This window comes from Ascochyta rabiei, chromosome 5 (assembly GCF_004011695.2).
Source record: "Ascochyta rabiei chromosome 5, complete sequence".
Lineage (NCBI taxonomy): Eukaryota > Fungi > Ascomycota > Dothideomycetes > Pleosporales > Didymellaceae > Ascochyta > Ascochyta rabiei.
In genome coordinates, this window is record NC_082409.1 from 164,883 (window position 1) to 187,999 (window position 23,117).

General features: G+C 51.1%; 7 protein-coding genes across 8 annotated transcripts, besides 6 other annotated features; 4 read left to right on the top strand and 3 right to left on the bottom strand.

Moving 5' to 3' along the window:
• Positions 1–1,984: 1,984 nt before the first annotated feature.
• On the bottom strand, positions 1,985–3,316 carry EKO05_0003215 (uncharacterized protein; the record flags this gene model as incomplete). Of its 2 annotated transcripts, XM_038938600.1 has the most annotated exons (2): positions 1,985–2,262; positions 2,311–3,316. In XM_038938600.1, 2 exons carry the CDS (start codon positions 3,314–3,316, stop codon positions 1,985–1,987), a joined length of 1,284 nt encoding a protein of 427 aa, XP_038801042.1. The 2 variants fall into 2 exon arrangements, with proteins under 2 accessions (XP_038801042.1, XP_059492104.1); XM_059636121.1 differs by having other exon boundaries at positions 1,985–3,316.
• A 1,785-nt stretch (positions 3,317–5,101) lies between these two features.
• Positions 5,102–6,968: a mobile genetic element.
• Positions 5,555–5,586: a tandem repeat.
• Positions 6,969–8,390: 1,422 nt separating the features above from the next.
• EKO05_0003216 (uncharacterized protein) lies at positions 8,391–9,305 on the bottom strand (the record flags this gene model as incomplete). The annotated part of the gene is made up of 1 exon (XM_038945432.1): positions 8,391–9,305. The coding sequence occupies one exon, from the start codon at positions 9,303–9,305 to the stop codon at positions 8,391–8,393; it is 915 nt and encodes a 304-aa protein (XP_038801041.1).
• Positions 9,306–10,794: 1,489 nt separating this feature from the next.
• Positions 10,795–10,820: a tandem repeat.
• A 649-nt stretch (positions 10,821–11,469) lies between these two features.
• Positions 11,470–12,933, top strand: EKO05_0003217 (uncharacterized protein; the record flags this gene model as incomplete). Its single annotated transcript, XM_038945431.1, has 1 exon — positions 11,470–12,933. One exon carries the CDS (start codon positions 11,470–11,472, stop codon positions 12,931–12,933), a length of 1,464 nt encoding a protein of 487 aa, XP_038801040.1.
• Positions 11,663–11,687: a tandem repeat.
• Positions 12,934–15,473: 2,540 nt separating the features above from the next.
• Positions 15,474–17,810, top strand: EKO05_0003218 (uncharacterized protein; the record flags this gene model as incomplete). Its single annotated transcript, XM_038938503.2, has 1 exon — positions 15,474–17,810. The coding sequence occupies one exon, from the start codon at positions 15,474–15,476 to the stop codon at positions 17,808–17,810; it is 2,337 nt and encodes a 778-aa protein (XP_038801039.2).
• Positions 17,811–18,490: 680 nt separating this feature from the next.
• On the top strand, positions 18,491–19,556 carry EKO05_0003219 (uncharacterized protein; the record flags this gene model as incomplete). Its single annotated transcript, XM_038938241.1, has 2 exons — positions 18,491–18,770; positions 18,829–19,556. 2 exons carry the CDS (start codon positions 18,491–18,493, stop codon positions 19,554–19,556), a joined length of 1,008 nt encoding a protein of 335 aa, XP_038801038.1.
• Positions 19,557–20,009: 453 nt separating this feature from the next.
• On the top strand, positions 20,010–20,543 carry EKO05_0003220 (uncharacterized protein; the record flags this gene model as incomplete). Its single annotated transcript, XM_038938547.1, has 2 exons — positions 20,010–20,160; positions 20,317–20,543. The coding sequence occupies 2 exons, from the start codon at positions 20,010–20,012 to the stop codon at positions 20,541–20,543; spliced, it is 378 nt and encodes a 125-aa protein (XP_038801037.1).
• Positions 20,216–20,251: a tandem repeat.
• Positions 20,535–20,561: a tandem repeat.
• A 68-nt stretch (positions 20,562–20,629) lies between these two features.
• On the bottom strand, positions 20,630–22,243 carry EKO05_0003221 (uncharacterized protein; the record flags this gene model as incomplete). Its single annotated transcript, XM_038938338.1, has 3 exons — positions 20,630–21,231; positions 21,281–21,898; positions 21,949–22,243. 3 exons carry the CDS (start codon positions 22,241–22,243, stop codon positions 20,630–20,632), a joined length of 1,515 nt encoding a protein of 504 aa, XP_038801036.1.
• Positions 22,244–23,117: the final 874 nt, after the last annotated feature.

Here is a 23,117-nt window from a genome sequence, read left to right on the forward strand (position 1 = left end):
CTAAGGCGACTTTGTTACCACAAGGGAATGCAGAGCTGTCCCGTTCAACTATTATTACAGCTTGTTAGACCAAATCGAGGACAGTCAATCTCTAGAAAGGGTCATACTGTTGCTGTGATGATCTGAGGAAACATTGCAAACAAAGACACCTAACCTACCAGCTTACTGGACCGAGAAGGATGCAGATCGGTGTAGAGCGCTCGGACAGCGAGAGAGCATCAGGAGGAATGCAAGGATTTCGAGTGCATCTACAAGAGTCGTCACGCATAACAGATGGGCAGCCGGCGCGCGGAGCGCGGAACAGAACTAGTGACGGTCCGATACCTGAACAGACCCAACAACCAAGGTCATGGTGAATCTGTATCCTGGTTGTATCATGGGTTCCAGAACGGTTGTGATCAGGAACAGCATGACACTACTTTTGTTTACTTGTCAACGAATGACGCGCCACAGCTGCTCTTCGCTGTTCAGGATGCATGCATAGCCCGGATATTTGCCCTTGTTAACGTCTCGCTTGCTAGGTAGGTGCGCACACGCTTTCTTCTACTCACAACGTCGCGCCTGATGACAAGGTGAAAGAGATGATTCAGAGTGAGGCTTGCAAGTCAAGAGCTACGATGAGAAGGTTTGCATTGTAGTGTTGAAGAGCAGTGATGCATGGCTTAGATGTTGTTTGCCAATGCTGAGAAGAGTGCGTGCTTCCGTAACACCGACCCGTCGGCATGACATCAACGCAGGTACCTAGTTGCATTGCCGCTTTTCAAAAAGCCCAAGCGCTACGGCAAATAACAGTGGGAAAATCACGTCGAAGATCTACTGCCCCGTGATACAAGGGGGGTGCCTGAACGGAGCATGAATACGAGCTGCTTGCACTGGGCATCTAGTGATCTTTCACAAAGAGAAAACCCCAGCTGTAGCAAATCGTATTTCTGCTCCGTTCAGGCACCTCTCTTGTACTGCGTGGTCACGACCCACTCCTAAAAAGCGGTACACTAAGTAGACAACTTGATCTTGGGGCCAAATCTCGGTTGTGCTTTTGACGTTGCAGTGCTTGATTACTACAAGTGTTGCTTGTTCTCATTGTTGCGCACTTTGACTACGTGAATGCATGCGCTTAATCGCGAAATCAAGATTTTTCACGTCATGACTGTTTATGTACGTAGGTACCTCATAATCTACAGCTTCTAACAATGCGCTGGGGGCTTAGCACAGCGGCAATCACAGGCGCTTACAGCGTGGTAAACGCTCCTGAAGTCTTGAGATCCATTACTCCTCGCTTTCGCCTGCCGTTCGTGACAATTCGAGGTACAAATAGCGGTTGTCTAAGCATTGTTTTTCGCTCGCCCATCAACCTACCAAATCGAACACGACTTATCAAATACCATCCGTATCTTCTGATTCTTAACCTTTACAATCATGTCTGACTACAAGCCCACTAAGCATGGCGGTCTCAAACAGGACGGTACTCTTAATAAGCTGGTCAGTACCGGCGGGATGTTGCCTGTCCAAACCATACCGGCAAGATAGTGATACTGTCACAGGGTTCGCTCTTGGAAAGCAGGGTGGTCAAACAAGTGGTACTGAAGCCAGTGACAGCTCGTCAGGCGCTTTTGGTAACAGCGGCGGCAGCGCTAAAGGCGGTGAATCCGGATGCCTCTGATACACACATCATCATGCTAATTATCCGACAGAGTTTGCACATGGCAAAGTTGACCCCCATAAGGCTGGCCATAAAGGTGGCAATACGTCTTAGGTTCTGCCAACTAAGCCTATCTTATGCAGGAGTACCACTATCTTACCCAACTATGCGAGCCGTTATATAACAGGTGCACATGCTAGGTTTGAAATGAGATTTTGATATACAAAAAGGGTTTTTTGCTATAACCTGTTTGGCTTGTTCTAAATGTGGTAAACCCAACTAAAGGGGGTAATCTATGGGTAAAGACAGATAGGTACCGTAATATTCAAGTAAAACGGACCGGCTTTAGTATTCGCGCAATTCTGGGCTCTCCAGCAACTTCATCCGGTCTTCCGCACGCATCCTCTTTGCGGTCACTCTGTCCGGATAGTTGCGCATGAACATGTTGGTGAAATGAGCTCCATAGTGGACCGAGTCCTCGCTGGATTTCCCAAGTGGCCTTAGGACAGCGCCAAAGTTCGGCTCGTGGAAGTAGGCGAATGCAAAGCGCTCACGGGTATTCATTCCGACCTTGTGCGGTGTTGAAGGAAGTAGACCGTTGGTGATGAATTGCATCATGTCGCCTATAGCGGTTAGGTTTTGGCTTTCTCTGCGAACTTGACGTCTCTTACCTGGGAAAACTGTGAACACACCCTCCTCCGGAGGAACGTACACCCAGCGGTCATCGTTTTCCGCCATGCCAGCGGTGCTCTTTTGCCAGTTCTGAAATTTCTCATCTTCATACGGAGGACGAATGAAGAGGCCGCCGACATCATCTTGAGCCGCTAGGACGAGAAGCCCATAATCAGTATGAGAGCCAATACCACGGCCCTTCATACCTTTGCCGTTTTCATCGCCGGTCTTGGGAAAGCGCAGGATGCGTAGGTGGTGCCAACCGTCACGAGTAAGCTCAGTGAACGTGTTCATGTCTGGCAGTCCAAGTCCCAATGCAATGAGCTGAAGCATGCGTTCACCGGATGATCCAAGGCTATCCATGTAGTTTTGCATTGTCGTCTGCATCGCGGAATTAGGCCATGGACATGGTCCGTGGCAGGGCCACTTGGCTCGCACACGCGGATCGGACTGGGGCAGATCTTTGGTGACGGTAAAGATCTCCGAGTAGTCTGCAATACCATCGGTCAGCTCTTCGCCAGAGGCAATGTAGCCCGCGAATGATTGGTCGTCGACGCATTTTGCTTTGGCGCTCGGAGGGAGAGAGAAGAATCTTTTGCTAGATTTGAAAGCCTCTTCAGCGACTCGTTTGTTTTGTTCATCCATCTTGATCTGGAGGATTCCATCGCTTTGCCATGTTCTGATCATGGCCTTGCCCAACTCAATATCATCTAAGCTTCCCCTAACAACGAGCGGAAGCTTAAAAGTCTTCAGCTCGCCAATATGGGCTCTGTATCCAGGGGGTATAGTTTTGCCCCTCTTCTTCTTGATGGATAACTCAGTGCTAGTTGGAGTGAATGGGAGCCCTCCAAGATCGCGTGATGTGAAGGTTCCAGAATTAGGTTTGGATGATATGTGACGAACAGACAAAACGAGAGAATTCGTCAGAATAGGGTTTGGGTAGAGGATGCGGCTACCGGGTAATCCCCGGGAGTTGAGGCGGTTTAAACTACGAGAAAGCATCATAATTCAATGGTGGAGTATTAGATATGATTGTTGAATATTATTGTAGAGACAGCAAACACTGCTCATTTTTATATTCGAAAGTCAAAGGCTAAACGACTATATGACTAAGGATGGGCGGTACAACTTAAGGGCTCCAAGGTGATTGCAGGAGTAAAGGACCGATCTGAGTGTATAATGCTTCAAGCGGGAGAATACTGGAATACTTCATGCGTTGTCCAGAGGAAAAAATCTCGCAGCTATCCTTACGATCTCACTTGGTAATCATAGATCAAGTTGCTAGTTCACGCATTGTTCACAGGACGGCAGTTGTAGGGCCGATATCAGAACACCTAGACCATCTATAAGTAGGCCAAGCATGGAACAATGATCGACGGGCGATTATCGTCGAAGTGTAAGTCTGATCACAATGGATATTCATTCATAAACACCCACTGGTTTGCCCAGAAATCAGTGTAAGTGGGTATTTTTGAGCGTGGTAAGACTGATTGACACCAAGGAACAAGACGATGGGCGTCAGACTGATTCAGAGTAAGTCCAACTGGAAGTACTACGTCCAGCCTGGGATCACTGTTGTAACCTATGACGTCCAAACGAATAAGGTATTGTGGGTATCTTTGCCTAAATGTGCCTGTTCAGATAACAGTTTGAGTGGCTTTCGTTCTGCCTTGGAACTATCCCTGGGCGCTGCAACACCAGGCATGGCCACCGCCGAGGTCTTACCACGTGCTACCCACGTATCTGCGTACCTCTTTACTGCTGAAAGAAACGATTTTTTAATACCTAACAATCACCCAGTCGTCTCAAATATAATGCCAGATTCTTCCCATCGGTTCTGCTGACCGCAGTCATAACGATCTCGTCGACCAGTGACGTCTGTGGTCTCTTTCGTCGATGATGTGACGTGGCTTCAACTGACCTGGCATCCATGTCGATATATGCGTGAATATACTGGGCTACAGGTAAATTGAGCCGTCGGGCGATGACCTTAGGTGTGAGTTGCTCCAAGCAAAGGCCTGGCCAGAACACTGCTTCGAAAAGGGCGTTCAACACCATCGCCACCCATCATCGCCAATGCGTTCAAGAACACCCTTGATCGATAATTATAGCACTGCGGTTTCTAGCTGGTCCCTGGCTCTCTCTCGAGCACAGGTCAAATTTGCTCGAAACTGGGAGCCCCTACATTTCAAACTTGCCCCTGTTACACATCAACGACGACACGTCCCAGAAATTTGTCTGTGTGAACATTATTTTTAGTCTGGCGCTGTTGTACGTCCAAAAAGCCATATCTCTGGCAACAATACTACACCGACATACGTTGTGATATTTGAAGAATTGCCTATAATGGAGACTGATAAGTCCTGATGAGCTGATACCCAGTGTAATTTAACACTTTCCAGTGTTTCTCTCGTGATTTACTACACGCTAACGACGTCGCAATGCACCGAGCTATCATCGTCCATAGCAAGAGATACTACGGCTCTATTACAAATTCATCAAGCCATTGTGTTTCCGTGTTCGAACGTCTTTGATGTTGTGTCACCACATGCAGGGGTGCCACCCGCCACTCGGGGGCCCCTGCTCAGCGTTGTACCTGCTTGTGGGTGTTGTGCGAAAAGCCTGCCTCAATTAAGTTAGCGTGCGGTACGGATTGTACTGTTAAATTAATAATTAGCCTACCAAAGTCCTATAGTTACAAATAAGATTTAAGCGCAGAGAATCTTTTTGAAAAGCTATTAATTGAACTATCTTACGTTTTTCTCTTAACACTTAATGTTGTGATACTGTTAACGTATTCAACAGGTGAGTCGGCCACACAGGCGGGTCGGCCACTCTGCTAAGACCATACCAACATTCTACCTTATAACGCAATGACTTAATAACAATATAAACCTACGCCCTTAAAAGAGGCTGTAATACAGCTTGCGCTCTAGGCACTTAAATAAGACACAAACCTTACTATATAACGCGCTGCAGCCATATACAATGCGCCTTACAGCACACTACGCAATTAATATACAGGACAACCTGCACAAGCTAATTATACGCCAAGTTAACAGAATATAGATTAGACTAAGGAGGATGTAATTACTAAGTATATTCTTAAGCTAGATGCATAAGGATTTGCCTCTTAGCTAGCTGCTGTAGCTAATATAGCTAATTCTTTGCGTGCTAAGTGTAATATAGGCTATGTTAGCATAAACTAGCCTAATATATTTGTTAAGCGCTGCCCTAACCTTAAAGTAAAGTTTAATTGTAAGTATAACTACAAGAGAGCCCTCTATAAGGATCTAGAGATTATACAAGGCTAGTTTAGGCTTATAGCAAATGTTAAAGCTAAGTATAGCATCTAGGATAATAACACATATAACTTTAATAAGACAGGCTTTATAATAGGCTAGATATCTACAGGAGTAGTTATTATAGGTTTAGAGCGTTAAGGACAGCTAAAGGTAGTGTAGTAGGGCAATTAAGAGTGGACAATAGTTATATAGGGCATTAATAGCATAGGGTAGGCTATTCTACCCTTCATTATCTTTAAAGGCTGTAACTACCTCTCTACCTGGTACAAAGAGGACAACCTGCCCTACAACTAGGTTATTAGAGTCTCTAAGAACAGATAGACTACTAACAAGCTTAGTCTAGACTGGTTAAAGCACTTTAATGCCTATATAAAGACGCGCACCTAAGGAGTATACTAGCTGCTCCTTATTAATAGCTATAAGAGCCATAACTCTCTTAACTTCTAATAATACTATAAGGAAGCAAAGATTATTACACTGTGTATGCCTCTATACTTATCTTACCTCTTATAACTACTAGATATAGGTTATTTTACCCCTCTAAAGAAGGTATATAGGTGCTAAGCTAAGAATCTTATACGCAACTATATTACTTATATTACTAAAACTAAGTTCCTACTATGCTTTATAGACGCCTATAAGGAGACATTTACTTCTAGCAATATCTAAGAAGGCTTCTAAGGCGCTAGAATAGTCCCCTTTAACCCAGAACAGGTTATAATAGGTCTTAATGTCCGCCTATATACCCTACTGCTACCTACTATATAAAATAAGCCCTAGCAGTCCTAAACCCTAAGCACTACCCTGCAATTAGGGTCGCAATTAACGCTAGTTTAAGAGAGGATTTAAAGGCATGCAAGCAGCTTACTAACTTTAATAGTTAAGGCCTTTAAAAAGCTTACTAAAGGCGCAGCTATAGTAGCGCATAAGCTAGTGTTAGCTTAAAGGGAGATTACTAGGCTTTAAGCAGCAAATAAGGCTGCTATGCGACGTAAATTGTATAAAAGAAAGCAGTTACAGCAGGAGAGAGTCCTAATAGCTAAGGAAGGCCTTTAATTAACTACTCTAACTAAGTTTAGGGCGCATAGTAATAGTAAGAAGGTAAGGAAGCAAGTACGTGTTAAAGGAGGTAAGGTAACCTAAAGACGCTGTAAAAAGTGCTATAATGTAGGGCATAACTTGCGCACGTGTAAAAAGCCTAAAGAAGGTGTTACTAAATAATATTATATACTGTACTACTATAAACAATACTAATATAGGCTAATGCAAGCCATAATAGGGTAGAATGTTAGTGTGGTCTTGGCAGAGTGGCCAACTCGCCTGTGTGGCTGACTCACCTGTTGAATACGTTACCACGTTTAAAGAAGCCTGCCGCTGCCACTGCTGCTGCCGCCTTAGTAGCCACACAGGAGCTGCCTGTAACACCTAGGTCTCTCTAGCTTTACAGTCTTCGCTCGTAGCAGGTGTGCGTTGCCCTAATATCTTAGGCTTATGCGAACCTTTTTATGCATTTATGGTTAGAATTAGTAGTTTTGTGTATATCGCTGTTGTTGTAACTAGCATTGATATAATTATAAATTTGCTGGGTAGACGCAGGTAGGAGAGGGCAGCTAGAGCTATTCCGGCGGGCGCAGCAGTTAGTAACAACACTAGAAGTTTATCGCTACAGCTTAAAATTAGCTTTAATTACTGCCCAAATTTTACAGAGATTCCAGAGAAGGTGTAGAGTATCTAAAACGTTAGTTGCATAGCTCTCTGTAGTGAATTAGTACTAAAGTGGATGATGCGCAGCCTCTTGTTACCCTGTCCTCCTGCTGAGGCTGGTATTTCGCATGACGTTATAGCGTGAATCTCTGCGCTTCGGCTCTAATCTATACACCAATGCTCCTATTACAGAAGAACACGATCAACAACTGCCGATGAGTGCGTCGTCGCCGCTGTTTGTGATAACTAGGCCCTTCTGATGATGATGTTTACGAACCCTCCCGCATTATCACGCCACCATCAGGAGGCATCTGAATCCTAACCCTCATATCTGATATGTGAGACTGAGCCAGCGGCTGACGAGGTGGAGTTAATCACCAATGGAGTTAATCACCAAAGAACCCAAGAGTGATCAATGCGGAGAATCACAATAACGAAACCTCTCCGACACCCGACAACTAGAATAACAAGAAAGACGAGGATTCTTCTGAAATAGACGATGAAGAAGACTACGATAACTCGGACTACACAAAGGAAGTAAACTGGAGTCTTAGTGGCTCGTCTGCCACTTTTTCGCTGCGCTCAAAAACCACTTCCTTGGGCTGAATTTCGTTCCGAGGGATTACGAATCCGTAATTGATAGATAGCTGAACAGAAGGCATACCTCGATCGTTACAGCCCACTTACCAGAAGCATGGTTGACCAGATCTGGGGACGTTTTAGAAAGAAGAGTGTCTAAGGGGATGAGCAAGAGATTAAAGTAACAATTTCCTGATGTATACTAGCACTTTGAAGAGTAGTCACACAGGGGTAACTTTATTAAGACGACCATTTTGGAAGTTGAATTGCATTCTGGAAGGATCGCTTGAGCAGTGTGATTATGTCTGCACCCATTTATTACAATGTCGCTTTTCGATCGTCGGACCTATGCAAAGGGAGAGAAGAATTGCGGAAAACCAGTTTGTAGTATCACAATGATTACATTAATCTAAACATCTATCGACATATTTCGCGAACAGTGAAAAGTGAAGAAGAAACAAAGCTGGAACTTCCCTACACTTGATGCGCCCTCAACGAGTCTTGAACTGACTGTCCTCTTTTAACCACGTTTCAAATCCCTTCAAGGCTGGGTTGATTTGCCTCACTTTCGAGATGTCGGCGCCGTATCCTACATCGTTGAACCATTTGAACATTAACCCCAGATCCTTGACCATCATGTTGATAGCGCCTGCAACAAAGCGGAATGTAGTTGGCAAACTTTGACCCGTCGTTTCAGCAAAGATGGTCTTGAATTGGGTGTATGTCAGTTCTTCGCCTGCGAGCGAGAGCTTCTGGCTCTTGTACTCTTCAGGCTTTGTGAAGGCCTCGGCGGCAAAGAAACCGATGTCGCTTGTCGCGACGAGCTGTAGTGGTTTGTCCTTGAGAATCGAATACCAGCTTGTTGCGAACACCTTGCCCAGGAATCCGGGGACGAGGTTCTCGTAGAACGCTACGGGGCGGAGTATCACCCAGTCCATCTCTCCGTTGCGAGTCTTTTCGAAGAGATACTGCTCAACACGATACTTGCTGGCAAAATGGGGGACGGTTGTTGCATTGGTGTCTGATTTGGAACCTCCGCGGTCGACGGATGAGTAGACAAAGTGCTTGATACCATGCTTTATAGCTGCGTCGATCAAAGCTTTGCCCTGCTTTTCTTCGGTCTGAGGAGTCGCTCCACCACCAATGGCCACCTGTACTCTGAACACACCCCAGATTGGGAGCTCGGTGGCTTGTTTGACTTTTCGGAAAACATCGTCCACGTCGTCGAGGTGGCCAGTGATCAGCTTGATCTTTGATGATTTTGCTTGAAGCTTTTGGGCTGATGCAGACTGTGCGTTTCGAGTAAGAGCTAATATCTCAAAGTCCGCATCTGCCTTGAGTAGTGCAGTGATTGTCGCAGTGCCCTGCTTGCCAGTCGCGCTAGTGATGAGTAGTGCTTTCGACATTTTGCTAGAATTTGTCTGGCGATAAAAGTTGTTGATTGAGTTTGGTGATGGTTGATGACTTGTCTTGATTGAATTAACAAAGCGTCTCTTAGCTATGACGTGAGAGGAGCAATGATCAGAACTGTGTGCTTAGACTTAAAGCACAATGCGCATACATTTATATCTACAAATTGTATAGTGAGAGGGTGAATGCGAATGCGCGCGGTCAACAAGTTGGTCAGCCATGCAATCGTTCGTCCGTCGTATTGGAGGGACCTACGCCGACAGCGACTCAACGAGTGCCCGCATTACGAAGCGCATCCGACACCGACCAATCAGGCCAAAACACGCAATACGCGTGCGCCACCGCGGTGTCTCACGGTGTCTCACGTAAGGCGGGATGGATTTTCGCACTATCGCAAAGACCGTGGGGTTATTTTTTGGCTTCCAACTTGTCACCTGCACATGCCACGCTTTGCCATGCCACAGCGCACACGTTGCTATTGAGCCTTTGCAAATCTCCGGTGTTGATACAGCAATGTTTAGATCAAGGTCCAGCTTCGTCGCAGCATTGTTGCTGTCGCGCGAATGTCAGAGTAATAGGCGAAACATGCATGTGCTGTTAGCACGCCGAACGCTGCAAGAAGCCGCCACGATAGCTTCATTTGGTTTAATTGGCTGTATGGGCTCAAAAGACCCAGGGAAAATACGGAAGAATATCGACAAGATAGAGAAGCGTGCATCGAGCAGATCTATTTCGTGGGTTACCTGCTAGAAACAACAATGCATGAAGGTCACACAAGCTCCCGGAAGGTCATCAAGCCTAGGACTGGTACCGAGACGGATTCAACGGCACACCCACAACTAGAAGGGTGGTAGTTGTAGTGGAAAGTGGCAGCTGTTGCTGTAGTCGTCATGACTCCTACTACCGAGTCATAAACTAGCTGCGAACATGCAACGGGTACTACTGGTAGAGGCGTTGGTGGAGGTAGTTTTGTGTATCTGTTCTTTGGAAGAACGAAGTAACAATGACGAACCATGTGATGAACTTTGACGGTGCGGCTTTTGTGGCCAGGCTTCGAAATTGTGCAGTCGTGCAGGCCACAACTGGAGTTGTCAGGTCGTAATTACAGCGTCCAGCCCACCACCTTCTGCTCCACCAAACGCCGCGCATGGCCTACAGCAGCCAAATCTACCATACATACGATCCGAAGAGTTAAACATATGGCAAAGACCGTGACTGCGACCATTACTTTTACGATCCGATAAGCCTACGTGATAACTGCTGCTGCCATCACTATTGTGCTCTGCAAAATACCGCTACTAAGGAGCGCACAGTGCTGCTAGTAAGGAGCGCAACGTCTGCTTCCCAGTCGTCATGACAAAATTCGTTGTTCGTTGCTAGAAGAAAGTCGATGTTCTATCATAAATGGGTTAGCGCACTCACGTGCCAGCGCGATCTGTCCGTGCCTCAACTCCGCTGTTCCCAGCCCCTTCCTCAACAGGATCTCAACACCACCACCACCACCACCCCACACTTTCCATCGCCCCTCACCCACCATTCTTTCTCATAGTACCTTGATACTCGGCAATCCACTGCTTCTACACTACGCTTCCTAGTTCTTCCATCTTTGCCGCCAACACGTTCACCGTTCGTTCTCCACCGCCCGCAGTCTGGCTCAGTGCACCATCCTTGCGAACTTCACAAGGCCTCTAACGTGCAGCCGCCCAGTATCCTCGGCTTTCGAGTCCTCGTGCTGGCCGCTGCGTGTTAGTGGGGTGCTACTTTTCCCAAACGCCGGCGCGTGGACACGGCGGGAACGTCTCGTTCATCGCTCTCACTCAGCCCTCTCTGCCCGTCTGTAGTCTGCTATAGTCCACCATCCTTGCGCATCGCCCAAGGTCTTTGATCGCGGGCCGCACATTTCCCTCGGCTCGTAGCCGTCGGTCTGGCCGTCCGCGTCATCAGGGTGGTGCTTGCACAGGCACCGGCAGTGTGGAGACGGTGGGGACAGCGGAACGGGTTGGCGTGCTGCTGTGGCAGAGTCAGAGCTGCTCCTCTCAACGCGAGATCAAGCTCGGGTGGGCGGGTTTCCCTTGCCACAACACAAGCGATTTGCCATTCGTGAAGTGGTGCTGCTTGGGGGATATCTTAGTAAGTTCGTCTCGCAGCTAGAAGAGCAATATGACCCAGATTCAATCCCGCAAGCGCGGCATTCCCGCGCTGGCGTATCCTGCATCCTCTCCTGCATCGCCCTCGTCCTGTAGTCTGCTATTCAAGCACTCCCTGGAACGCGCTCAAGCCACGCTTTCTCTGCAATTTGTACTCGCCATCTCTGGCTACAACGAACCCCAAGCCATAACGCTACCCTACGATGCCTCCTCCCTCCTCCCTTCCTCCCTGGGCCCTGCCATCATCCCACTCCCACAAACACGCTTGGATGAGTTAGCACGTCATGGGAATCCGCAGATCCGCACGATCTCCCTGCGCCTAAAGACCCCATGTCATGTCTGGTGCCCGCCTGGTTCTGGCTCGGTGCGCCCCAATCGTGGGGCTGAAGATGTGATGGAACACTTAGTGCAGGTTGCGAGGGCGACAGACGTGTGTGTTGTCTTTGACTTCAACTGGCTGCGTCGCCAGCATCACGAGATTTTCACACAGCTACTTGAACAGCCGGACTCTCTGGCAGCCTTCGCGACGAGGCGGCGTGATGGGTATAGGTGTATGGACTGGACTGTGTTCGACCTCAGCCCTTCCGAAGTAGTGCAGAAGGTGTCAGGAACTGAGTCAGAGACGGAAGATGAAGCGCCACCAAGTTATGTTGAGAGCCACAAGCGCCCCAGACACAATGAGTCCCCCTCCTCGCCCTCGCCATCAGGGAGAAACAGGAAACGCATCCTCCGCTCCCCAGCGCGGATCTCCACTTCACCAACCGAAAAAGCCAGCTCGGTGCCGCTAAGTCCAACACCTCCACACTATTACGCTAGTCCCGCCGATCTGGAAAGAGAGATAACGAATTCCGTGGCGAAATTTCTCCCTGGCGTGATGAGACAAATCCTCCCGGACCTCCTCCCAGAACTCTGCGCTAATCTAGCATCGCCATCACCATCTGTCGCTGCATCAGTATCATCTCAGACTTCGACCCCGCCACCACCACTATCCTCCCTCAAACCACTTCTCAGTTCCCGTGTAGCTCGCCATGTAGAAGCCCAACTACAATCTATTTACGACCACACGCTCTCCCACGCATCATACCTGCGTAACACCGCCGATGCAGAACTGTTCGAGGTGCTCGAAGACTACAAGCTCGATCTAATCATGGTGAAGGACGACGCCTTGGCGGAGCTGGATCGCGAAGTTGTAGGTAAACTTGAGGACTTAAGAGCAGACGCGGCAGATGTTGTTAACGAGGTTGGCGAACGTGTGGGTGAGCATGCAGATGAGCTATGCGATGATGTGCGAGAGCGATTGGATGCGATCGCTGAAACGGAGAAACTGGGTTTGCAAAGGGAGATGGTCGAGCTGGAGCGGGAGAAGAAGTGGTTGATGTGGGAGAGAGAGGTGTTGGAGAGGGATAGAAGGCGATTTGAGAAGCTGACGGCACCGGTGGAGCTGAGGACGGCGAGAGCGGGCTCGGTACCGCTGTGAGTATATACCCTATGAATTATCCTATGCAATGCCCCATGATCTGGTGTCTCCATTGCACCGCGATCCTTAGCTGCCTTGTTATCTTGCCGCAAGACCCCACCGCATTTCTCATCATAAAATCAACGTTCAATACTTCTGGCACCATCCTGCTGCGAATTCAGTGTTTTCCTGTTGTACAAGTAAACATAATGCCTGACGTGGGCATCTTCCTCTCGTGGTACGTACCGTTCAGAAGTTTCAGAGGATTCGAAGAAACAATCTGAATCACGTCGACTTGTTGAGCGGCGCAATATTTTCATTCAGCTACCGTCTCGTCATGTGCCATTTCAACAGGATCTGGAGCGTATAGCAATTCGGTAATGGAAGAGTCGGCCTTCGGACTTGCATTGTGCCCAAGCTCACTACGAGTGATTTGAAAAGAAGTTTTGAGTATTAGCTGTGGAAGCTACGTTCGCACGGAGTCTTAGGTGTGCCTTTTCGACCTGTGTCGCCGCTTCGAAGCCTTCTGTTGTCGCCAGCCATCCCATGTCGAATTCCGTAGACCCCGTGGACAGTGGATAACGGTATGGCGAAGTGCGAAGCGCGAAACGTCGCCCTCAACCGCGTAAAGACACGATGATTCAATTCGACATCGACACACAGCGCTAGGCGAACGCGCATTCACAATAGTGACCGTTGTTTAGGATGTTCCCCTAGCAATCCCGAGCAACATCCTGCCCACCAAGGTAGTGTAGCTAACCAGTCAACCGTTGTATTTGTGTACGATGCTCTCGTATGGCTCGTTCCGTGTTAACATTAGCTGCCTCATCAGCATATATACGTGCTTAGGGACAAGATACTCTTACCCTTATGGCCCTAAGACTAATCGGAGCCGAGCAGTGAAGCTTAAGTACTAGCAGACGTATTTTATTGTCTTCAAGATGAACAGGTTTCTAAGGCCATGGGATAGGGCGCAACGAATCACTACAGCCACTCCTAGGGTCTGTTTCCATATATCGGGACAATTTGATCGTGACGAAGATCTCAGCGTCAATCTTCCTAGTCTCTTCATTCGGAGCCTTCTAAGCTAGCTGAGTCGAAATACCTCCTGCTCAAAAGACGAATTCTGTGACTGTACAATAGCAAGGAAATGAAGCCGTCCATCCATACAGGTCTCCTGTTATGATTTTTTCCGTGTTTCGCTATGAAGACCGCGGTAAGTACTTCAAGGCTAGAGGGTAGTAGCAACCATCACTTGTTGCACACACCTACATGGTAATAACCGCGCAAGCCCCTCGATATTCTGAACCATTTGACAGAATATCTATATGTGCAGAAAACTGTCCCATGGGTAGATGAAGTCTCAAGGTACGTTAATCGAATCTTTTTGGGGGTAGGACACTCGGCTACGCCGGTTTAGATTTGGTGGAGCCTACGATAACTGTGAAACGTTCGACAATTTAATACGTGGGTTCAGTCACGAGGACACCTCATCCATGAAGATGTGCATGGCCAGCTCGACCGCAGAGCTCGTACACCGCAAGAATAGGTCGGAAGGACTGTTTCCTATCGGTCCATCATGTCGCCTGATTCCATTACCGGGCGGGCCCAGACGTACAGTCTTTCATCGGCCTACCAAATCGCCGTATTCGTGCTTAGTCGCATGGATAGGGAAAAACCATTCTTCAGTTGGCGGTGCACAGACTCTTCATTTTAGATTATGCACTGTGTATTTGGAAAATGCACCGGTACATCATGGATGCCTGACATTTCGGCTTTGTTCTGCTGAGTGTTGGCCCTCTTTTACTCCAACAGTCAGGACGTATTGGTAAAGGAAGTAAATACTTAGACACGATTCTCGTGATGAACTAGACATCATGGCGATGTTTGCCTACAGGCATCCAGAATTGCATTCCGATCACCATCCAGGAACCAGCATTCCTCAGAGGAGGCAGCGCCCAGGCCCGACGTACCACCCTTACTCTGGGTAGAACACCTCGTCAATATTTCTCCGTCCTTCAGTCTGAGTCCATCAGCGTCTGTTGGTCGTCTTCGTATACGCCCGACAGTTGGAACAATGGTACCACACCTTTGTGAACTTCTTCGTCCTGGAGGGCTGTCCAGATTTCTGCTCGCGGCAATCATTTTGTGCTCGTCTTTGATACATCCTATCCTGTGTTCTCGCACCGAGGACAACTCTCATCGATCTCAAACAGAATCCTGGAAGGTATCGGATGGATCTGGTGTCGTGAACCATGTCACTAAGATGGCACGAGCGATAGCTGTGGTATGTCTACCGTAACGTCAGCACTAGTTTCTAGGAAAACCTCCAAGTATACTAAGCTAGGCGGAACTTAAGAGCATTCAGGCTGCACGCATCTGCACGACTGCTCTACGCCATGAGATCAGGCTGATCGTCTCCACAGACCCCAAACAACTCTTCAGTTGCGGGCTTCACTTACTCCGGTTGTTATTCTGATGCGGACTCCTCAAGCCTTGGACTGCTGAGCACCACTCTTCAAAACCTGTTGAATGGCCCCTCTTACACATCGGCAACCGGTATGACTTGGGCTGCATGCGCGTCATACTGCACCGGCTACCAATATGCTGGTATCAAGGCCGGCTCTACTTGTAGATGCGGCAATTCGTTTGCTTTATCTCCAAACCTCAACGCCGATATTCTTTGCCAAACACCGTGTACAGGAAACGGGCTTCAATCGTGCGGCGCAAGTAACCGGTCAACGGTCTTCCGAAGCTCGAGCTATGGTAGCACCCCATCGGTATCCTCAGCAGAGCCAGTGTTATCCTGGTTGGCAGTATCACCACCCTCGTCGACGCTTACACGGATTTTGCCAACATTGGCGCTGACAACTTCTTCAGCCACGCGCGCACCAGCATCCTCAATTCTCGCCTCAACTTTGCCTTTGTTTGCAATAGCACAGGTGCCTTCTGTAAACCAGGTAGTGCCTGCTGCAGCCACTTCCGTGTCCTCAGGAGCAGCACTCTCACTCGTCCCCGCCTCTTCGATTCCACCAGCTGTACCTATACTGGCCCTGACGATGATTGGAGAACCATTGGCCTTCCTTCCTTCGTCATCAACATCTTCGGCTGTGCCTCTACCGCCATCCACATTAGTCGGGGCTGCTCTTGGTATTACCGTTCCAGGTTCGTTGGCAACGACATCTGGACAACCCTTGGCTGCCACATTGGTCGGACCTGCCCTTGCTTTTACTGCCACAGCTCTACTTGATCCTATCCTTAAACAAACTTCGACGACACGGCCACTGGTTCCGTCATTGGCACCCGTCCTGTCACTACTGGCGCCTGTTTCATCCACAACCACATCAGTTCAGACATCTGCCTCAGTAGCCATTGTCCTGCCTAGTCAATCGGCTATAGTACCACCACAAGTACAGATACCTCAACCCATATTACCTTTCGTTCCGTCTCTGGTATTGCAATCACCCACAGCGGCAGGAGTTGCACCGTTGAACGTGCCTGTGATAGCAAGTTCAACAAGCATACAGCTTGCGGCAACATCTCAGACACTTTCTACTCCGCTCGTCCCACTTGCGCCTCTGCTGTCCGCCCTCTTCCCACCCATCCCTACTTTGATTCAAACTCCACCTGTACTTGTTGTGCCTACGCTGCCTTTGATTCCGAGCTCACCTGTTCCACTCGTCACCCTACCAACCTCTCTGGTACCTATATTACCTACTACTCTGGCAACACTGGTATCTTCATCTTCACTTGGGGTGCTGCCTGTAGCAACCCCAGTCAATGAGCCATTCCAAATTTTCAACTTTCTGGGCGATGCAGCAGCGGCACCACCCGTTGGTATACCGTCTTTGGCAGCGATCTTGCCTCCAGTGAAGCCAGCCCCGGTCGGTTTGAGTCAACCTTCTTTAGCACTACCGCCAGGCCTCTTACCTACGCCGGTGCCGCCACTACCGTCTCTTGTTGCTACAACAGCGAATGCACCAGCTCTTGAGTTGCCATCGCTGGATTCGCCAATCGAGGCTGGAACGCCTTGGTGGGTGGTGACTCAGTTTCTGGAGCCGCATGGTCTCCCTGGTCCCACGATTCTAGCGCCTCCGCCTCCACTGCCGACGCTTCAGCCCTCTCCATTCATCGTCGAGCCGCAGAATGCGTTTGGAGCTTTCAGTTTTGATGAGCCCACGACCCAGTCTACAGTACCAGCAATCGTCGATGAGCCACAGAACGCATTTGACGCTTTCAGTTTCGACGAGCCCACCGTGCCTGATGTGGCAAGCAATCTCGATGCTATTCCGAGCCAGACTACAGCACCAGCAATCGTCGACGAGCCACAGAACGCATTTGGCGCTTTCAGTTTCGACGAGCCCACCGTGCCTGATGCGGCAAGCAATCTCGATGCTATTCCGAGCCAGACTACAGCACCAGCAATCGTCGACGAGCCACAGAACGCATTTGGCGCTTTCAGTTTCGACGAGCCCACCGTGCCTGATGCGGCAAGCAATCTCGATGCTATTCCGAGCCAGACTACAGCACCAGCAATCGTCGACGAGCCACAGAACGCATTTGGCGCTTTCAGTTTCGACGAGCCCCCCGTGTCTGGTGTGGTAAGCGATGCGAACCCTGCTCCGATCGATTTTACAGCATCAGCGATCATCGAGTCCGGCACAGTGGTCGACAAAGTCTTCTTTTGGACATTTTACTCGACTGGACTCGTCCAAGTGGACGGGAACTTTTTGTCTCCCTTCACCGGCCCCTTGCAAGGGCTTCTGCCGGACGGTACGCGTATTGGGCTGGACAGTGCTGGACTGTATATTGGGTCAGAGCATCGAGTTCCCTATCCAGCAGAGTACTCGTCAATCATCGCAGGACAGGCGCTTCCTTCCCCGCAGTTGTTTCTTTAGGATTTGTGCGTTTTGCGAGATAGGGGTGACGGCTTCTTGATTATGAGGGTCGTGGAGTTGACTTGTGGGCGTGGTTTTGAAACGCTGTTGCATCGCTGGGTTTGGGTTCGTGTGCGATGTATTACTTACATGACGGGCTAACCCATTCCAACCCACTGCTGTAGCTCAATTTCAATGACACATGTGCCTCACACGTCGCATCAAGCGTGCCCATTCTAACGTTTCAAGCTCGTGTTGCTTGTCGCAGACTTTGTTCATTGTGAGCCACACTGGTGCTTTCGAATGCTTCTCGGGGATTGCGATGGTATCTCTGCATGCACCACGTGGAATTTTTTCGTTCCAGACAAGTGTGCTTGTATCACTGCCTGTCCAGCGAAGAATTGAGTCGATTGACCATGGTGCTTTGGATCGTGCGGCGTTGATGCCGTGATCACGTGACCGACGCAGCGGCGGTGGAGTAAACAGAAGCGAGCAGCGCTTGGACGCGATGACGGCCGGCCAAACAAACTTGGCGAACGCGATAGCTTGTAGGCTTGTAGTCCCAGCCTCCCACCACACCCACCCCACCACAAGCCCGCGCGGCGCATTCTCCTCGAATTCGTCTTCACACCTTCACCATCGCGTAAGCTCACCATTGCGTAAGCACACCATCGCGCAAGCACGTGCAAAGACGACGCGCAATGGCAGACATGACGGATCGCGACGAGGCCACAGTGCTCCCGGCGCGGGGACCACGACGGTCGCGCCTTCCTGGATTCCTGCGCGTGCCTATCCTGGTGGTGCTGAGCCTGGGCATCAACACGCTGCTGTGGCAGACGGCGGCCAACTTCCTCCCGCCCGAGCTCGGTTACGTCAGCAAGGTCCCCCGCGACGACGACGTGTACAGCGTGTACAGCCCGGTCGCGCGCCTCGCCACCAGGGTGCTGACCCTCTACGCCACCTGGGCGGTCGGCTATGACTGTGAGCGCTGCCTGTCTACTCGCACTCGAACCGAGGCCGTGGGAGCTAACGCGCGCAGTCTACGATGTCTCGATGCTGACCCTGCTGACCAACACGCCCTACGCGTACCTCCTCGCGACCTACTACCAGATCTCCACCCTCACCGTCGCCGCGCACATGAACATCGAGGTCCTCTCCATCGCCATCCCCACGTACCTCCTGCGCCCCAAGTCTCCGGCTCACCGCGCCGGCGTGCCCCTGCGCAACCGCTTCCTGATCAACAGCGTGCAGGTCCAGCTCTCCAACGCCCTCCTCGCCGTCTGCGTCTACGTCGTCGTCATCTGGGGCGGGCTGAAGACTGGCTGGATGAACTACTTCCTCATCACCTTCTTCGACATCCCCACGCTCGAGGCCGCGCATCTCGAGACGCCCGTCAGCATCGCAGCCAAGATCTTCACCGCAGGCTTCGCCGCCAGGGGCTTCCTCCTCAACCCCTCCATCGCCGCCCAGGTCCACTCTGGCCAGGCGACGCCCGTGGCCAACTTCGACGCGAGCACGGCTGATCTGCACGCCACCCTGAAGCACAACTTCTGGTACTTTGGACGCCGTACCCGCACTCTGATCCAGCAGACGTGGATCCTGAGCTTCTTCCTGGTCGCCAACACCGTGCAGCGCTGCATGACGCTCAACGGCGCCGAGTTCAACGGCGCTGCGGGCTACGCTGGTATCTGGGCCGTTGCCAACGTCATCATCGCCGCGTGGTATGCGTGGGTCGGCGACACCAGCACGGACTACATTGTCAACTAGACGAGGTCAATTGGCCAAAAGAAGACGCAACACTCAACTCTGGACACCGAGGGCGCCACACAGGGAATGGAGCGACGAGAAGAAGTAGATTGGCGGTGGTGGGTACAGTATAGTTGTCAGGCGTTTGCACTGCATTGAGCGGCGCTGAGCTGGATGCGCCAGCTCACATCGCATCGCCGAGGGCTCAGGCGCACATGTAGGACTAGGTAGATACCATTTCCTTGTATATTGTTTCGTAGTTCAATTTCGTTTCGACACCTATGCGCTGTTTCCATCTCGGTCCACCACCCACCGTGCCTCGGTCCCAAATCCCCCGACCAAGCTCCAGCAAGCTACCCCACCACCCCTCGCCCCACGACTCAACTTAACCTGCTGCCCGGACCTCTTCACGGCACCACTCCCTCAATTGCACTCCCTCCAATTCCCCTCGCCTACAGATATAATTCGCACGCCATGTCCACCTCAGCCTCCTCCAACCAAGGCCCTCGCCGCGTAGGCCAGTGGCTGTACCTGCGGCCCGAGAGCATCGAAGAATACAAAAAGTGCCACGCAGCCGTATGGCCCGAGGTGCTGAAGCAGATCCAAGATTCCAACGTGCGAGATTGTACGTGCTGCAATCCTCCCATCCCTTCCCTCACACCACCCTTGCCACCACCCTGACCACCACCACCACCACCACCACCAACACCGCCACCCCCTCTCTTTTTTTTTTCCCCTCCCACGACGCACGACACAACCCAGCCCTCTAACGCACCTCGAGACTCGATATTCCTCTCCCTCTCCCCGCGCCCAACGCTCTTCGCGAGCTTCAAGTACGTCGGTCACGCGTTCGACGAGGATATGGCGCGCATGGCAGCCAACCCCAAGGTGCAGGAGTGGTGGGCCATGACGGACGGCATGCAGGAGTCGCCTGTGCAGGGGGCGGTGGGGAGCAAGGAGGGGCCTGGGTGGTGGGGGCAGACGGAGGAGGTGTTTTATGTGGAGTAGTGAAGTGGAGTGGAGTGGTGGTTGAAGGGCATTTGTTTGGGGTATGAACTTGCGTCTGCGTTGATGTGGTGTGTATGTGCATCTGTCTACACCAAATACCTGTATCCCTTGATCAAGCGCTGGCCCTCCTCGACAGTCACGCCCTCCATCTGCGCCGTGTGCTCGGCGACGTCTCCGCGCGTCTCCCACGCGTCCTCACCCGCATCGATCTTCTTGTTCAGGTGGATGAGGATAACCCTAAACACGTAGCAGCCTACAATTGTCACGCCGAACATGGCCGTCACAATGCCGTAGCTGCCCCTGTAGCCGTTGTCTGGCAGGTTCCACACGTAGGAGCCTGCGATGTTGCCGAGCTGGGAAAACGCGTTGACCATGGCGATGGCGACGGCGCGCTTGGCCGGGGGGCGGGGGAACGAGGACGAGATCCACGAGTAGAAGACGATGAACCCCGCGTAGGCTGAGGCTTGCAGGAAGAGGGCTACGTAGCGCCCTGCCGTGTTGAGTGTGGACATGGAGATGATGAAACCGATCAGCCCGCCGAAGATCGGGCCCACGATGTGCCAAAAGCGCTCTTGTGTGCGGTCGGCGTGCCAGGCATTGATTAGGGAGACGACGCAGGCGAATGCCCATGGGGGTGCGGACATGAGCAGTGTCGTGATGTAGCCGAAGCCGAGCGTCTTTGTCAAAGCTACACTGGGTTAGCTGGACTCATAATAGACCCATTACAGAGGACGAACTTGGGAAATATGAATTGAAAGATAAGCCGACAACGTAGGCGGTGAAGGTCAGCATCAAGACGTAGATCTTAGTGTCCTTGACGGCCATGATCAGGCCAGCGTAGACGGATTCCTCGGCGCTATCCTCATCTGCCTCGCCAACGTCTTCAGTCATACGGAGGACGGCGACGGCGCGCTCCTCCTCAGTAAAACCACGCGTGTTGTGGGGAAGATCAGGGAGGATGAACAGGGCGGCGAAAGCGATGGCCATTGTGGCGGCACCTTCGATCCAGTACAGCCATCTCCAGGCAGGGTGGCCGAGAGTACCATCCATGTTCGACAAGACGGCAGCACCGACGAGCGAAGAGAAGGCGTTGGAGATGAGGTTGCCGCAGAAGAGGATGGCGTTGCGGAGAGTGAGTTCGCGGCGCGTGTACCACTTGGACAGAATCAGGAGGGCACCGGGCAGGAAAGCAGCCTCGACGAAACCGATGAAGAAGCGGATGGCGACCATGCCGGCGAAGTTGGTCACGTTTCCAGAGAGGGTCGAGATCATGCCCCAGACGAGCATGACAACACCGATGTAGATGGACGGACGGGGGATGATGTTGATGATCATGTTTGACGGAATTTGCATCACTGGGGCGTGGTTAGTGATGATCTGTGTACGGCGTAGGATTGCGACTCACAGATGTAGCCGACGTACAGAATGGACAAACACGTCGCATACTGCGTGTTGTTGATGTTGAGGTCCTCCTGCAGACCGCCAAGACGCGCAGCGGCGATGTTGTTGCGGTCGAGGTAGTTCATGATGTAGATCATGACGAACAGCGAACATCGCGCGTCCAGCTTGCGCTTCAGCTTCTTCTCGACCTGCGCCCTCCTCTCCGGCGTCATGTTGGCGGCGAGGCCACCGTGGGCCGACTTGGGCGCGACCTCGTGGCCCTGGGTCGCCGTCTCGATGTCTTTCGTCATGTCGGCCATTGTCAGAGCACCCACAACAAAATCAGTGCGATCGACTTCGAAGCGTCAAATCGTGTCTTCCAGCACGTGGGGATCAACCGGCTCTTATAGATATTCTTGCACGGCTGCACCTCTCCGTGGCCATCTGCCGACCCCAGTGTCTGTTTTGCGGGACCTCCATATTGTTACCACACCTACCCCACGCCTCCAGTTCACGGTTACATCACGCGTGTCGCGCTGAGTTGAATTTTCGCAAGGCCTGACAGCCAAGCACGGCGTGGCCTATGAAACACGGCGTCCGTTTCCTGATTCGGTATACTGCACAATGCGGGGAACTCGAGCGTCAACGGCGCCGCCGATCCCCTGGAAGACCTGAATAAGATCTACTTGGCGCCTGGTCTGTAATTCGCAGCATTGTCATCTCGACATTGCTGTTGAGAGTGTGCGTGAGTTGTGGGGGTCGTGCGGCCGGCTGTTGTTGGTGCGCGGCCCGTTGTCGTTCGTCCAGTTAGCGTCATCTCTCCAGCTGCCATGCAATGCGCTGACAGCTCACACGACACAACCTCGAACTCAACGCTAGCGTATCTCTTCACGACTAGTTGAGCCGCACGCAGGAAATGCTGCTACTGCCACGGCTGAAGGTCGGATGAGCGATTCGAGCAGTAGAGATCCGGCGTTCCGTGAAGTCTGATTTGCCACTTTCGACGCTACTCCCTATGCTCTTACCGCCTTGTGTGGGGTTACATCAACGATCAATCCTTTGCACTTGAGGCTCTGCTAGAGGGCCCCACACTGTCGGATGGCGAGGCACGGTGCATGGCGCCATGGGGTCTCCAGTCTCCGACATCACGCGGCGTTTGCGGGTTCGGCCCTGTGGCAGTCGCCGACCGCCTAC